At 35.8% G+C, this 17,449-nt stretch overlaps 1 protein-coding gene across 2 annotated transcripts; it reads left to right on the top strand.

The window, feature by feature from the left end:
- The first annotated feature begins 4,251 nt into the window (after positions 1-4,251).
- Positions 4,252-16,548, top strand: LOC131050726 (uncharacterized). 2 transcript variants are annotated; one of them, XM_057984961.2, is made up of 7 exons: positions 4,252-4,648; positions 4,775-4,841; positions 5,024-5,164; positions 14,586-14,747; positions 14,829-14,930; positions 15,068-15,140; positions 15,477-16,548. In XM_057984961.2, the coding sequence occupies exons 1-7, from the start codon at positions 4,605-4,607 to the stop codon at positions 15,494-15,496; spliced, it is 609 nt and encodes a 202-aa protein (XP_057840944.1). In that variant the 5' UTR covers positions 4,252-4,604; the 3' UTR covers positions 15,497-16,548. The 2 variants fall into 2 exon arrangements, with proteins under 2 accessions (XP_057840944.1, XP_057840945.1); XM_057984962.2 differs by lacking the exon at positions 14,586-14,747 and having other exon boundaries at positions 4,260-4,648.
- The last annotated feature ends 901 nt before the right edge of the window (positions 16,549-17,449 follow it).

Here is a 17,449-nt window from a genome sequence, read left to right as displayed (position 1 = left end):
TGTATTCATGTCCTCCATTTTCTTTTGTAAATGTCTGATTTGTTGCTCCAAATTGCTCTTAGGTGGAGATCGACTTCTTGTAGCATACCCCATGTTTGAGACACCAATTTGAGGAGGAGCTTGTTGCATGTATGGATGATATTGATCATACACATGTTCATATGGAGGAGGTCTATATTGATGCGGCATATATGGAGCACTTGGTATAGCTTCATGTTGAGGGACCCCATATCTATTTTGCGCATGTATACCATATTCTACAGGCATGTCATGTTCTATTGTGTTGCCCCCAAATTTGACACGGGGTTCCTTGTGTCCAAATTTTGAGCATGCCTTTGAGTGTCCAATTGTTTTGGTTGATCCATAGCTTGAGCATATCTATATGCATAAGGCTTCCATAATGGTCTTCGAAGGTAAGTATCATATGTTTGACCATGTGTATGTGGGACTTCTGGTTTTTGAAGCAAAGCTGATGGTGATTCAGGTACCATATGTGGTCCTCTATTTCCTCCACTATTAGGTCTCCTTTGATCCATGTTGGAGTGAGTTTGTTGCAAAGGTCGGTTTTCCATAAGTTGAGACATGTCAAAGTCATGAGGTATTTTAGCTCCACTTTGTGCCATCATGTGTAAGAAGTATTGTCTATCCCTCCTCATTATTTCTTCAACCAATCTATTGAAATGAGGATTCATAATGGATTCTTCTACATCTGCTGAATGTATTGAAAAGTTGTCCACATTGTCATTGTGTGTAGCATTGTTGTTTGTAGTGTCTGCGTTTTCCACATTTGGAATGTTTCTATAAACATCCATGTCCGGCAATGTAGTGTGCTCAGGATTGAAAAATAAATCGTTATCATACTCATAAGAACTCATGTTTGCGGACTCTTGAGATTCTTTAGCTTTTCTCCTAGATTTTTGAAGACGGGTTTCAACCATGAACTAGGTATAGACCAAGATGTGAGAGACTAGCTGAAAAAATGGCAAGAGTATGGAAGACCAAGAGTTGTATGGAGTGTAAATGAATCTGAGGTGTACTTGCGATGTCCAAAATGTGAGAACAAGTATGTATGTAGTAGAGTAGGTGTGACTTCCAAAGAGAGGATAGTTTCTCTTGATGAGGTAAGTTGACCTTGACTCTAAGTAAGACCAAATGAGACCCAAAGGTAAGAAACCTTGATGAGGGACCACTTAGCAAAGTGTTGTTGTATGTAGTGTGTTGACAAAGTATGATGAGGACAAGCAAGTGACCTTTTGACCCAAGTTTAGACAAGTATGAATGTAAAATGAGATGTGAAGCAATGATGGACTGCATGAGACCCAAAGACAAGTTGAATGCTAGATGAAACCTGAAGAAACAACCTAGGAAGCTCAAGTATTCCAAAACTGATTTCTCTTGTTTGCTGGACTGTAAAAATTTTCAATTCTGGACACAAACGCTTCTGTATACTTCACAGACACGATTCCCAGACACAGGCGTGTCTCTGTTCGACACAGACGCTGTTAGACACACAGACGCTATTATGCCCTTCACAGACGTGTTTATATTACTCAAACGCAGTTAAAACAGACACAGACGCGTTTTTGTAAACTTCGTGCAATTTTTCCAATCTGTGAAGTTGTTTTGTTGTGACCAAATCCGGCTGTTCGACTGTTTTTCGTGACAAGAGGACACAATGTTGATGAGGACTCAATGTTTGCAAGTGTTTAGACTCCAAAAGTGTGTTGTTTGATATAAAATGTTTTGCATACACTTGAAGACACAAAAGACACAATGTTTTGTTGTTTGGTCTTGAATGTTTGAATGTTTAGCATAAGACAAGCACAATTCTTATGGCTGGCCAAGACAATAGTTGTTGATCCCACATGGGGTTTTACCCCCGAGGCTATGCTATTCAGAGCGGATACTTAGATGCTTGACCTCACTGGCTCCACCCTCGGCCCTCACTTCTCAGGTCAGCCAAGCATTAGTCCCCATGAAAACTCCCCATGGCGAACTTTGTATCTCTACTAAGAACCGTATGTGTGTGGGCCGCTACCAGAGGTCCGACCTCCTGCCCCAACAACTAGAAGGATTTGGGTTTCTAAAACAAAAAGGGGCTAGTAAGGGCATCCGCTCGTGTGGCCATACATGCGACACTTTCAGCTTTGTAAATACAGAAGGCTCCTAGCCGGTAGGGGTTACGCCCTACAAATGATCAAATAAATTTGATCAAACGGGTTTATGGGGAGACATAGTGTCGGTATGAACTAATCAGCACACGTTATTCATAGTTTTCACCATGAATACATTTGATTATAGTGGTTCGGATGAGGTCGGTTTTCCTCGCTACCACTTGGGTCGTTCTCTTCTCACTAGTAGTCCTAATGACCACACGACAAGACAGACCCTCTAAAGATTAAACAAAAAGAGCCTATTGCTCAAGCCACAAAAGACAATGATTCAATTTTAGTGCACCAATTGAAGTGTTTGCTAGTCTATGAAAATAAGGCACACAATAAAATTTCAAAACCCTAGTCAAGGACCTGCAACAAAATTTGTTAGTAGTTTGGGTTGTTTGACATAATCACCCCTTCCTGCAAACACACAAGTTAGGTACATTTTAAAAACCCAAAAGACTTTGTGAAAGAGGGGCCTTCAACAAAAACGTTTTGCTTCCAAGATAAGCTGCACAAACTTAGTTAGCTAGATCTGAAAGGGTTAGTCCAAAAATAAATTAGATCTGAAACCCTAAGTGTGAAATCCGAAAATTGAATCAATGAAAATTTGAAAATTTCGAAACAATAAACACACAGAAGCTGTTACCCACGACCAGACGCGTCTGTATAACACAGACACGGCCAAAAATCACAGACGCCCTTATCCGACACAGAAGCGGGAGGAAACAACACAGACGCATTTTTGAAACACAGACGCTCCTGTCTAAAACCTGCAAAATAAAATTTGTTGAAAACACAGACGCGATTCCAGATTCCGCAGACGTGCCTGAAAATCAAAGACGCGATCCGAAAGTTCGCATACGCGGAAAAACCTAAAAAGTCATCGAAAAATGTCCGATCTGCAACTTCAAAAACGCAAAATCTGCAACAAGAAGGTTAAATACAAAGGGACAAGAGTCCCACCGGGCGTGCCAAAATGTATATGGTGAAAATGGATAACAATAATAACAATATTGAAAGGCTAAATGAATCCAACCACAAAACCCTAACCTAACAATCAACAAAGATCCACCATAACATATGAAGATTACCTAAGACAATGCAAATCAAATGAAATCACAAAGATTATACCATCACATGTCCAATAGGGTTTTGATCTCCATTCTTCCTATCTTCATTGATCTTGCTTGATATATTTGCTCTCAGATTTTTATATGCACAAGAGCTCAACAAAGAACGGAATGTGGTTGCAAGTAGGATCGTAGTGTAGCCAATTGATCAAGTTGTTAGGGTTTGATAATGAAGAAGGCATCTCTTTAAATAGAAGACACAATATGAAATGGAGGGATAAGATTGAGAGGTGTAAAAAGGAGGTCGGCTAAGATTAGAGGGTAGGTAGAAGAGATAGTAAAATAATGAAAGAGGTAGGTAGTGTAGGAATTAAGAGATGAATGACATGTGTCATGGGTAGAAAAAGCTAATGAATTAATTAAATAAATAAAGATTTATTTAATTAATAGAAGAAGTGGGACAATTAAATAAATAAGATATTTATTTAATTTAGGAAAGAGATAATTTAAATAAATAAATATATTTATTTAAATGAGAAGCAAGGCTAGAAGAAGATAAATGAATTAATTAAATAAATAAAAATTAATTTAATTAATAGAAGAATTAGGCTTAGATAATTAAATAAATAAAATATTTATTTAATTAGACATGACAATTTTGGGTGTCTACAAGTCGCACGTTTTACACTGTCGATTTTTCAGTTAACAGTTGCGATTGACTAACCTGTCACTAACACACTGTACGACAGGTCTGTGCAGCCGAATAGACACGCCCATATTTCCCAGCCAAATTGTATAATATTTATTTCCAGCCAGATTGGATAATATTTATTATATTTTGTCCTTCATTTGTATCCTTTTAACTTAACGAAAATTAATTTTTTCCTTTATTAGACCGAAAGCGTTCCCACTATAAAGCGCAACGTGCAGTTGGGATCGACGGTCAAAACTGTATTAGCCCGATGCAAGACGACAAAAACAATCGTCTCCGTTCGTTATGTATCTTGAATGCATTCGCACCGTACACGTATGGCCATTCCTAATTCAAAACCCTTAAAATCTCAAACCCTACATTTATCTGTTGGGGACAGGAAAGACAAGGGTTTGTTCTGAGTGCCATGGTAGTGCGCTGAAGATGTGAGCATTTAAGCCGTGAGCAGAGGGATCGGATTGCTTTAGCTACTTCATCCGCGAAGGGAGAAATTTGGGGACAAGGTGATTTGTTGGCTGCCTTTTTAAGGAGGCATATTCCATGTAGGGCATTATATAATCGAAAGGGCGAATTCTTTAAACTCCAAACATTTGGTTTGCCGCTGCCGCGTTTATGTTCTGAGTTTGTAATTAAAAGACGGGGGTGCAATGCAATGCTGTGGAAATGTTAATATTTCAAATGAAAATGTCACAAAATGCAGCAACCAGGTTGGAAATTTCGTCTTTATAGCTCCGTTTTTTTCGTTGTTTTTCTTATCATGCCCTGTTTTTAATTTCTAATTTTTATGGTTTTTGTTACAGCAGAACGCTAACTTGGTATAATTGTTTGAGCAGAATGATTGATAAATTTGTCTGGATGCCGTTGTTGCCTAGAATGGGCGGAATTGGAAAGAGAACACTGGTACAAATATTTATTGTTATATGATTTTTTTAATTGTGTTAGACAGTGGCTATTTTGGATAGTTTCATTGTTACAGAGACAATAAACTTATATGTCTTTCCATTTAGTGCATAGAGAAGGGCATTCTTGGATACATATTTAACTCTTTTTCTACGTCATGTGTTTTTTTTGGTCCACCAAAGGTCTCGACAATGAGGCAAATACAAAAGCAAACTCTACCGTTTCTTGAACCGGTGGTAGTACGCCTTTTAATGAACACATCCTGCAGGAACACATCGTTTCATGCGTTTCTGGCATCCATCTGGCCCCAAGGATTTCCAGAGGTATGTTCCGAATGAACGACAATTTCCAGACGCATTGTTATGTGTTTTTTTTGGTTGTGGGGATTTCTTTTGTTATTTAGGATAGTTGCATTGTTACAAGACTATGAATTTGTATTTTGATTTTCATTATTTAAATTATTTTCTTTAATTTAATTTCTCTCCACGAGACATAAGATCTGTTAATTGAACGTTATAAAAACAGAGGAGACTGTTTTTATCCAATGGAAAACCTGTTATACGAAAGGATCAAAAGATGTGTGCAGCATGCTTCTAGACTATTCTTGACACCTAATTTAAGGATGTATGAGTACGATCTTCAGTGACATTTCGATCATCGGAAAAAAACAGAATCCCAAGCTTTTTGAATCTGCGTACTTAGATTAAATCGCAAGCAGTAAGAGAACTGAACCAAAGATAATGCCAATACTAAGAAATTCAGAAAATTTCATTGCTTCACTGCAAGTCATTTTTTCCCTCGGTTAGCTACTTATATTTTGCTAAAATGAAATATTTGTCTTCACGGCATAGCATCAACAATTGCCCCCAACTTAAGTCATTCTGTTGATGACAATCCTGGATTATTTTGGACAAATTTCTGAAGTTGTTGTTGTGATTTCTGTTGTTGAATGATCAATTTTTTGTTAGAATCCTCTATGTAGCAAACTATTTTCTTTGCTCATATATTAAGGTAAACAAGCTCCTTCAGACTTCAGATCTGTAGAGCATGACAGGTTCATTAGTTCAGAAGACATCCATGTTTTAGAAATTCGAATAGCTGCTACTCTCTTTTAAGTACTGGCCTTTTAGGCAGATACTATTGCGTTCCCTGTAAAAAAAATGATTTAAATAAGAACGTTTAAGCAATTTTGACCCATTTCCCCGATCTTTGCTGATTTCTTTGACTACAATTGTGATTTATTGGAGTTTTATGTGTTGGATTTGACTCACACATTGTTGGTTGGGTTTATACTAGCGATTTTCACATTTTTTTTCGATTTCATGGGTTAACATATGGCTGAAAACTGAATAATTCTTTTGTTTTGCTTATGCAGAATTTGAAACTACTTTTTGCATATATATCGAATTAGCTTGATATAAATTGAAGGGCTTATATGAAATTGACTACTTACTGAACTGCATTTAATTAAAAAATTATAACTGTTCTATGAACAGACCATAAATAGAATTGATTGAATAGTGGTTTTTAATTTTCTTTTGAAAATTCTTACTCATGAGCATGTATGAGACTTGAAGTCTATAAGCTACAAGTCTTTGATTGGCTCAAACCTATTGTGCCTATGATCAAAGTTAGCCATATACATCAAATTAGCTTGATAAAACAGGAAGGACTCATGAACAAGTTTGGTTGTGTATAGAATCCACATTTAATAATAACTGCCCTGATTGCCATGGGCTGATAATTTCTATGTTATAAGTACCACTCATGAGTGTGTATGGGTAAAAGATGCTACACTTTTTTGATTAGCATCATAATATAAATGAAAATGAACAATACGCAAGAATATAAAAAGAGGAAACATATTTTTGTTACGAGTGTTTAGGTATAATGCATGTTATAGACTTGTGATTGGTATTTTAAAGCAAATGGCACACAAATCTATCCTTGAAATATTGCAAATGAAGTATAGAAATATCATATATCACTATTTTTTGAAAATGCTCATTCAATTTTTAGACATTCTTAATAAATAACCACCTCATTTAGAAAAGCATGTCACATGCAAAATAGACAACTTCATTTTTGAATTTTTTCAGGACCTTTGTCTCCAAAAGTAAAATTTTTAGTTACATAAAAAGTAAAACTTTTGTATTATCAAGAAATGACTTACCAAATAAAAATGAAATATTCATAAATCGAATATAATACTTGTGGGCCAGTCTTGATAGGGTCTTAAAAAGGCTTGATCGTGCCATGATTTTGTCGCAATTCTCCATCAATTTTGCCAATCGTTATTCCTTACTTGTTAAACTGTTAGTTGATGTTATCTTGTTCGACCATTTCCCATACAGTTTTGCATAGAATGGAAAGTTGCAGATCCCAAACCTATGAAGGGACAATTCTCTCTCAACATAGCTTTGCCCTCTCACAAGGCCACATCTGCTCATATCTAGTGTGTTTGGAGCCTTGAGCTACATCCCCTTCAAGATATCTCTTGGATATAGTGGTGGAATGATGCCATAACATGCATTGCTTAGTTTCTTTGAAAGTTTGGTGCAAACTAGCATGTTTTCATCATTGCTCAAAGAACACCGCCAAGGATATTTCCCTAGTGCTGCCACCTTGGAAACTAAACAATTTGATCTTGTTGTCCAACTCCAAGTCGCTCAATCTTGGCGTCCATCTTAGACTGAAGACTCAATCAATTGTGCAAGTAGAAGCAAATTGCAAATGGTTATTTTGCCCATGGTGCTCAAATCAAAGCTAGATTACCTCATATTCTTTAAGCTTTTGCTCAACATTAGGCAACCCAAGAAAATATGTTTGCAAGATAGTCTGCCTTACAACAATGCTTTGAATTTGTGATCAACTCTTTTTCCAAGAGGACCTTAGAGAAGCTACTATCTCCATGGCTAATGATAAAGCCCTTGGCATAGATGGTTTCCCCAATAAGTTCTATAAAAGCTTTTTGGGAAACCGTGGGTAGGAATCTTCACATGGTTTATTTGAAAGCAATGCTTACTGGATTGTTAGGTAACTTGATTAGCAAAGGCAACATTAAATTCACACCTTAAGTTAGAGACCCGAAGGATATCAACTAGTGCACAATCACTCTGTTGAATGTCTTCTACAAGATCATTGCCAAAGCGCTTGCCCTCAAACTATGCTCATTGTTGCCGCTTATTAATAGACCCAAATAGTTAGGATTAATCAAATCTAGGTTTGTCCTAGATAATTTTATTGCAATTTGGAAAGGTATGGAATGGGTATGCCAATCCCAATATCGCTCGATTTTCATCAAGATTGATTTTGCCAAGGCTTATGACCACATAGAATGGCCTTTCATTCTTGCCATGCTTCAAGCCCTTGGCTTTGGGCCTCCATTTCTTCAATTGTTGTGGATGCGCTTCGTTGATGCCTCAACATATAGCACCATTGCTAGCCAACAATCCTCTTTTGGACTCCTTTGGTCCACTAGACAAGAATGTTTGCTCGTTCAAGCAAACTATGTTTTAGCCATGGTGAAATGTTTACCCCAGATTTTTTTTGAAATGTTTTGCCAATATTTGGGAATCAAGTGTTCATTGTTTGATGATTGCTTTGTTTCAGATTTCTCTTTCCAATAAGTTTGAACATCGAATGCAATATATTGAAAGATGAATGGAATAAGAAGCATTTATTCAAGTTCTCTATTAAAACTTCTCAAACTTTATTCATAAAATAAGAAATGAAATGAAATATAAGTGCAGACATGAAAATAGGATTTCTGGAAATGTTTATCAGCTTTCATCACATTTGTCTTCATTGATCATTAACTCTAATGAGCTTATATCATATGACACAATCTTTTCAACTCCAACCAAAACAGAAAAATACTTTGAACAATAAATAGAACTAAAGGCAAATTTGAACCCCAAAAATCCTACGCCAAAATGTTGATTGATTTTCCAGCAAAACACACGTACCAAGAAGGGAATGGTGGCCTAGCCTAGAGGGGCAATTTGCTCCCAAAAATCAATCCTCCACCAAATTTGATAATGGAGCTATCAAATTGAGTCGCCTAGGTTAGGAAAGAGGGATGAAACAATATCCAAAAGCAAATATGCCATTTTCCATGGGTTACGAGCAAAATGTGGAGTTTATGAAGTTTTGAAATTGAAGGCTAGCACATTGAAAAAGCATTCAATCACCACAAAACTCGAACAACTCTCTTAAAACCAACACACTCGCCAAAAACTCAATAACCACATTAAAACACTTCAAAAACCTTCACTTTTTTTGAACACATATTTCCAACACAAGCCAAAATCACTATTAAATTGAAGCTTATCATACCAAATAGTTAGGGTGAATGTTTCACCACCAAAATTGGCAACATTGTAGAGGGTTTTCGTCCTCAACCAGCAAAAGAACTCTCAGGGCTCGAACATCTCTTTGAGTTGTCAAATCAGTGTATGCAACATCTTGAGTTGTCAAATCAGCGTATGCAACATCTTCTTGAGTTGTCAAATCAGTGTAAATGATGTTGGCATTTGCATGAAGATTGCATTAATGATATGTTATGTTGTCATTGATGTCAATTGAACCAGTAATAGTATTTATGATATTGCTGATATTGTTGTTGTTATTGATATTGGCTTGTAACTGGCAGGAAGAGCTTTGTGGAAGATGTTGTAAACCGGTATGTTAAGTTTGTGAATTGAGCTGGTAAACCGGTGTATAAGGTTAAACCCTTTTCTATGCAATGTAACCGGTAAACCCTACCAGTTGTTTTTTGTTAAACCCTAACTGATCAAGTTTGTTGGTTTAAGATATGATGATGAGCGGTAATGATGGAGACATGTGTGATCATTGAATGAGGATAAGTTCAGATTGTTTTAGGCGCGTTGTTTGTTTGTTTGTTGTCTAGGGAATGAGCAAAGTGGATTGCATCTATAATGCATAGCGCGTGATGAGTTACAAAGTCCGATGAAGCAGTGATCATGGAGCGGTTGGAATTTTCTTGAAGAATGTGAAGAGATTGTTATGATTTCTAACAGTCAAGATTGAACCGACTTGTTTGTAATCTCTATGAGAGAGTTATGTTTTTGTTGTGTTATCGACCTAATTGATTTGTATTTAAGGTCGATGAAGTTGTTTGTAAGAGTGTTGGCAAAGTGTTGGCTGAAAACCAGTTGAGTGTGTGGTTGCCTAACCGGAGAATGGATCTGCAGTTTGAGTGAAAGTAGATTGAAGCTTAAAAGGATCTGATCAAGCAAATGTAGTGCTATTCAGTTAGATCAAGAAAACCTGTTGTTTTCTAACAATTACAGCAGAATTGAAATCCCCTAATCGGGTAAGCTCTAACAAGCTTGGTTGCTTATTAAATCCTCTAACAAGGTGGTCCATTAGCTTAGATTCTCAAACCCTCTATCGAGGTTACTCGTAATAGGGTATTTTGCTTTTCATCAAGGCATTTTGTAAATCCCTTAACCGGGTGATTCCTAACAAAATTAGTTCTTAACAGGACTTATTGTAAAAGCTTTAACAGGCTTGGCTCCTAACAGGGCGAACTTTAGAAGAGTTCATATAACTATCCTTGTGAGTCTCATCTCATCGTGGTTTTTACCTATTTGGGTTTTCCACATATAAACATTTGTGTCAAGTAGTGAATGTTTTGGTGGTTATGATCTTATTTGTTGATTTGATTGACTACTTAACTATTTTGATAAGACATGATAACTGGAAGCATTGAGAGATTGAATATGTTGAGATATGATTAAGTATTTTGATGTTTACAAGATTGAAGTTGTTTACTGTTAAGTTGTTATAGGAGTTAACCGGTTGATGTTGAGTATTGATCTTGATAAGTGAAAGTTTACTTTGTGAGTTTGATTTTGAGATTGGGAAGTTTGTATCAGTTTTTCAATATACTGATTTACCCTCCCCCCTCTCAGCAATCTACTGGATACTTACTTTCATCATACCATCAAATGAGGGCTCAAAAATTCATATTTGAAAAGTGTAGGGAAGCATTAGGGCAACAATCTTCAAATTTGAATTTCATTTCCCTCACATCCCATCTATTAAAACAATATAATATTTCCTGTTCTTGGCGTTCCCTTTTGAGCTCATAAAACAAACTTTTAAATTGCTTAATTCTTCTCCTTGCCTTGATGTCACCATATGAGGTCAAAACTTGCTACTTAAAAACAACTAAGTTGGCCTCTTTCCATAAGAGTAGCAATGGGGGACATATCATGAATGCTTTTAAGTCGCTGAAGTCGTAAGATAAAGTCACTTTATCAAATAAATAAAATATTATTTACCCAAGCACAAATTTTGAAAACACTTCACACTTTGAATTGAGAGGAGATAGAGATTGAGACCGAGTGCCCAAATTGGCACTTATTAAAAATATTCATATGCTAAAAATAGAAATATCATGAACACTTTTTAAGTCACTTAAGATAAAGTCACTTTATAAAAAGCACTTAAGTGAAATAAATAAAATATTATTCACCCAACTTAGAACTCACAAAGGCACACATTTCGAAAACATGTCACTATAAATTGAGGGGAGATAGAGACTAAGACGTGCTGAAAATGGCACTTACTAAAGATAGTAATATGCTTTAAATAGAGACTTTGTTGGAACACAATGAAATCACGTGCTAGAGCCCTCCACAAGACAATGAGTCCCCTAATCAATTCCACTTATGTAATATCCCCTTTATTAAATACCCTAGTATTTGCCCTAAAATCAAAATTCCAAGGTAGGAGTGGATTAGGGTTAGTGATACCACATAACAACTTAGATTATTTGGATCAAAATGAGCTGTTGTTGAGACTCTTGCAAACATGTTAGATAATCATTGAAAGCATAATAAAATAAATCTTTCTTATTAGAAATATTAAGCAAAACATAGGATGAAATATTCTTACCACTGAAATATTCTTACGCATGCAAGAATTAGGATTTGCAATGAAGAATTAAGCACAATATCAAACAATTAAAGTAACAATCTTCTAATTTTGGTTCAGCTTCACACTAATTAATTGGTTCAGCTTCACACCAATTAATCTTCTAACAATTAAACTAAGAAGATTCTGAAACTTATTTCAGATTACAATGCTGTGCAATGGACTGGAAGGGTTCAGCTTCACACCAATTAATCATAGCCTGATCACACCCAAAAGTGTCTTTTACTAAACTGCTCCTTTTAGATGGCGGCTGGATTGTATTTGTAGAAAATGAGTGCTTCAGATTGAGTCCTTTTAACCAGGCGACAATTCCCAGTAGACTGTGATACCTCCAAATCGCTCAGAAAATCATCTTCAACACCTGCGATATGTATTCGGAACAGATTAATGGCTTTGGGGTACTGAAAAAGCTGTTACTGGCTTACTGCAGACCTGGGGCTACGTCTAGAGCTGCCTTGACAGGGGTTTTGTCCTTTACAATGGTCTCTATTTGCAGAGCGCCAAAATCAGAAAATAAGTTTGATGCAATAATAATAATTTAACAGTCATTTAGAACCCCTTTAGAGCTCCTTAGAAAGCATCGATGCCTCTAGAAGCCTCTTCATTGGCAACTTAGGAAAAAGGTATTAATATTTGTAAATAATTATTAGATAGCTCCCCATGAAGTTATCACCTAGACATGATGATGTTATGATTTAAAAATGGCCCCTCTTTAAGTCATAATGAATAATTATTCATTATACTTTAGCTTTTTGGCCATATTTCAATTATTCCCTTTTTAATTTAATTAACTCTAACCCAGGGAATTAAGAGGCTAGAGTTTGACTGCTGTTTGCCTGTCAAAAAGATGGGGACATTACATAGGACTTTGTTACTAGGGTTTTAGGAACATTAACTTGATCATAAGACATATATAGCTTATTGGTGGAGTTCAAGTTGAGTCTTCAACCATAGGGAGGCTAGGATAAGGAGGCATGTTAGGGTGCTTGAATGTTATTCTACCCTAGGCCCAAAAGTGGATATCATATCCCTCTTGGCCTCATGTGGCCCCTTGCCATCTATATGAGGTGGCGTACCTATCGAGGAATCTTGTAGTCATTCCCCTTAACATTCAATGCAATAAGATCCTCTATTACAGGCAATCCATCCTCCACAAACCAGCCTAGTTGGTCTCATTCTAGTGGAAATGGATAGACCATAGAGAATTTTTTAGGTTTCCAGGCATTCCCTTTGCTTTTCATGCCAATCTTGCTGAGCTATGGCTTGCTGTGCTGGCTAGGATTGAGAAAAAACTCGAGTATTGGATCACCAAACCTCTCTCTCTGGCTGCTAAGGTCTAGGGTTGTTCCAAAATTTTGGCGGCCACACATGTTTATTATTGCTCATGCTGGATTCCTTCTAAGGCCTCCTATTTGAAGGTGGAAAAACTCCTCAGAGATTTTCTATGGACTTTCATCGCATGGCTTGGGAATTTTGTTGCCTATTGTGTAATTTGGCAGTTTGGGGTTTTCTATCCATCAACAGGAATTGCTTTATGTGCTAAATAGATAATTAGGGTTCTCACTACAACGAAGCTTGGAAAATTTTGGTTTGCCATTGCATTTGCTCTAGCTTCCCTTGTGGATGTCCAGCTTGGAAAGGCCTCGACATTGATACTCTGCTCACCATAAAGGGGACCATTCCAATTTCAAGGTACTTTTGTCATTAAAAACATTTGGAAAGCTTGGGAAGCTCTCAAGCCTTGGCTTCTTAAGGGTAGAGATGATTTTCACAATGGGCTGTTCATCAATCAGTACTCTGTTTGGTGGTTCTCGTTATTTAGCACTTCGAGGGAGGCCTTTGGCTCTCTCACCTTGGAATAAGGCTTTGTATTTCTTTAAAAGGGCATCGACTCTATGCTAAAGACAACTTTGATTTATTCAATAGACATTCAATAAAGGAGCTCAAATAATGTTACAATTTAAGGTGTAGTGGAGCTTTCATAGATCTTGGAGCGCATGTCTACCAATACAACAGATATTTAGAAATTTCTCTTTGTTTGATCATATATACTAATAAATGGAAAAACATTGCTTACAATTTTTTTAATCACAAACACCATTGGATAGTATATAAAGATGTTTGTCCTGGTCTCAATACTTGTTTGATAGGACACACAACACGATTTAATCATTCTGTCTTGAACTGTACCTTCCCTTTAAAGAGATTTGATGTGGGTGTAAATAAATCTTATTCTATTATAAAATGCTTTAAAATATTATGGTACCTGCCAATTGCCATATAAATATAAATTACAATCTATATATTCCTTTTTAATACTGTTGGAAATTGCAAAATTAATTATAATTTATATTTAAATTATTTAGATAAATGTTCATTAGAACTCAAATCTAATGCGTCTTCCCTGAAAATACATGCTTATCTTTACAACTTGCACGTACAACAAGAACAAAATGAGTTACCATCTTATTTTCTTTTTGACTTTACTGATTTTCATATTCCAAATCAATAGCAAAAGTGCAAAGACTGTAGCTGCTTTTTACTGAGTCAGTTGTGCAAAGATGCTTTTGTGCCTTCTTTTAAAGCTTGTGCACCAAAAGAAAAGAATGCATTTCCATTAACTTTTGTTTTTGACATGACCAATTTTCATATTCTAAATCGATAGTCATCATTAAAGGCTGTCAATCTTGGGAACAAACTCACCTGTAAACATTCTGAGCAATCTATTTTATGTAATATCTTTTTCAATTTCATTTACCCGCTTCCCTCTTTTATTAGCTCTGTAAGAGAAAAATGGGCAACACTTCCTGCTGCCGTTCATGCTCTCCTTCCCAAGAAGATTATCAAACTGTTTTCAGTAAAATGGTTGTGGTGGAAGAGATGAGCCACATCGATGAATTGATTTCTTACATTGATCAGCTCTTAAATGCCATTGATGATGTAAGCATTAATTCAATTGCTCTTCAACAAACTCAATATTCTCATTACAGATTTACATAAATAATAAATTATTGAAAGCAGGAAAGACAAGTTCCCAAGATGGATCAGGTAGGCTCTTCTATCAATACTGGTGGTGGTTTATTGGAGAAGGCATTGAAGCGATCTAACAGTCATATATGCAAGGTATTCAATTGTTTTTTCTGAAAATATGATTTTAATTGATGCAACTAAGTTCCTTATCATTGGTTAAGTGCAAGTATATTTTAGTCATAGGAGATAACAGGTACAATTTTGAAACTAATCAATGCTTTTGCCTGCAGAGGGACATTATGCCAAAGCTTAACCGTGAAACTCGCAAACCAGTAATTGATGTAACAAATCAAGCAGCGCAGAGTAAGTGGGTGGGAGTAGCACTTTCAGTTGTAGGTTTTGTGTTGGAATGAATGGAGCAAGTTTTTTCTAACAGAGAGGAATGCATAGAGCTCTTCCGATACATGTATAACCTGGCAAAATACATCAAACAATTGGATGAACATTTTGCCTCAATTCATAGTGAAAGGCTCGTTCATGTGCAAATCACAAATGAAATCTGATGTGCTTTCCAAGTAAATCCAATTAAATTAATGCAATGTAGTGTTTAGCCATGTGATATTCGTAAACAACTCTTCTTTAATGCAATGTAATTTTTATTTACTTGATGATGCCTAAACAGATTTTTCATTGCTCCAGTTGCAGGTTATCTTCTTTAAAAAAGTCTTGTTCGAGCTTGGTGACTCTTTCAAACAACTTTGGAAAATTATATGGTTTGGTAGAGTTATATTTATATAATTTCTTTGGCTTGGTAAGCCTTCCAGATAGCTTTTGCAGCTTATCTTCTTTAAAAAGGTTTGATTGATCAAATTGCTCCAATTTAACAAGCCTAGACAGCTTTGACAATTTATTTTGTTTGGAAAAGTTGGATTTATCTGATTACTCCAATTATGGCAAGCCTTCCAGACAACTTTGGTAGCCAGCTTGGTGACTTTCAAACAACTTTGGGAAATTGTATGGTTTGGTTAAGCATTGGAAAAGTTGGATTAACCAATTGCTCCAATTATGGCAAGCCTTCCAGACAACTTTGGTAGCTTATCTTGTTCCAGCTTGGTGACTTTCAAACAACTTTGGGAAATTGTATGGTTTTGGTTGAGCAATTTATATAATTGCATTGGCTTGTTGAGCCTTTCAGATGGCTTTGGCAAATTATATAACATTGACTTACCTTGTTTGGAAAAGTTGTACTTGTCTAATCGCACCAATTTGGCAAGTGCGAGTTGTCCAGACACTTCGGCAACTTAGAATCTTTGAAAGAGTTGGATTTAAACTTTTGTTCTAGCTTGGTGACTCGTCAAACAACTTTGGAAAATTATATGGTTTGGCAAGGCTATATTTGTATAATTGCATATATATATATATATATATATATTTGTATATAAAAGCCCTATGTTGACGAGGTGGTGGGAACAAGTGAAGGAGCAATATTCTTTAGCACCAACACAGGTAATCGCTGTAACACACATTCAGGGATACTGGCCTTACATGTACGTATGACATTTTTTCAGAGTCAAAATTCCTAGTGCACGGGTTTCTCCCAGGGCATTAATAGTGCTGATTTTTGTATGAATGGACCAAAATTCCACAAAATAAAGCCTTGTATTTTGTAGGAAGAGTATTTAGTGTGGGCAGAGACAGCTTCCACAAATAATCTTATAATACATCTGATTTACTTCATTAAATTTTTATCTAATTTTCATTTACATTTGAATATTTTTTTGAGTACGCATTAGAACTTTATTGTAGATTAGACAGGTGTAGTTTTCAGTCATCTAGCCATTCCTTTTCTGTAACGGCCAGCTTATGTCTATTTAATCTGTAATGTGTTCATGAGCACTATTCTGTTCTTTCGACTACATTATAGAACCTTGTATTTGCTTAATTTAAACATTTTGATATATCAATTTTAAATATCAATACAATTTATAAGGAGGTGGTATTTTCCACAGCAAGTCAAATTATGATATTGCTATCAGGTTTAACTGTGTAGTTTTTGAGTCAAACTACACAGTTGAACCCTGATAGCAATATCATAATCAATACAATTTTTTTTATCTATTCTCTTGAAAAGATATGTTCTTAAGTAACAAACTTTCCAAATATTTTCCATCTTACTTTGAAATAGTAAAAAACATCTGTGGTTACTATTTATTTTGTAGTAAATTGTTTCTTTCAACTTTTAATATATGTAAAGAATATATATTTTTATTGATGTGCACTTTGTGAGGGTTTGCTTTGATCAGCATCTTTACTAATGTGATTTTCTAGGCAATGACATCACAAATAGGCCCAATCTAATCTGATATCCAAATATGTTAAATTGTATGTGTATATACATCACAAAGCTCTTTTAAAATAGATATTAGTTGTGTGAAGTTGTCTTTAAAATTTAAAACAGTAAATATTTGTCTTATTAAACTCGAAGAAAAAACTACGATATTGATTAACCAAAGTCCCATTGGTCAAACAATTTGTGATGTTTGCGCTCACTGGCCAATTTATTTTTAAGAATCTGATTACCTAACCTCAAAACTTCGTTTTTCGCTCACATTGGGAGTCTTGTCATTGTCTTATGTGAAACTTTTCTTCTAGTTTGAGGCATTTTGTCTAAC

The sequence above is a fragment of the Cryptomeria japonica genome, chromosome 11 (assembly GCF_030272615.1).
Source record: "Cryptomeria japonica chromosome 11, Sugi_1.0, whole genome shotgun sequence".
Lineage (NCBI taxonomy): Eukaryota > Viridiplantae > Streptophyta > Pinopsida > Cupressales > Cupressaceae > Cryptomeria > Cryptomeria japonica.
Note: the sequence above shows the minus strand (reverse complement) of the source record. Positions and strands in the feature narration are given on the sequence as shown.

What these genes read in the sequence shown, in the direction of transcription:
- LOC131050726 (XM_057984961.2), top strand. Translation starts at nt 4,605, where the DNA reads ATGTTAATATTTCAAATGAAAATGTCACAAAATGCAGCAACCAG. An exon ending in GAATTGGAAAGAGAACACTG is followed by an intron (nt 4,842 to 5,023) that starts GTACAAATATTT and finishes GGTCCACCAAAG; the next exon opens with GTCTCGACAATGAGGCAAAT. An exon ending in GGCCCCAAGGATTTCCAGAG is followed by an intron (nt 5,165 to 14,585) that starts GTATGTTCCGAA and finishes CTCTTTTATTAG; the next exon opens with CTCTGTAAGAGAAAAATGGG.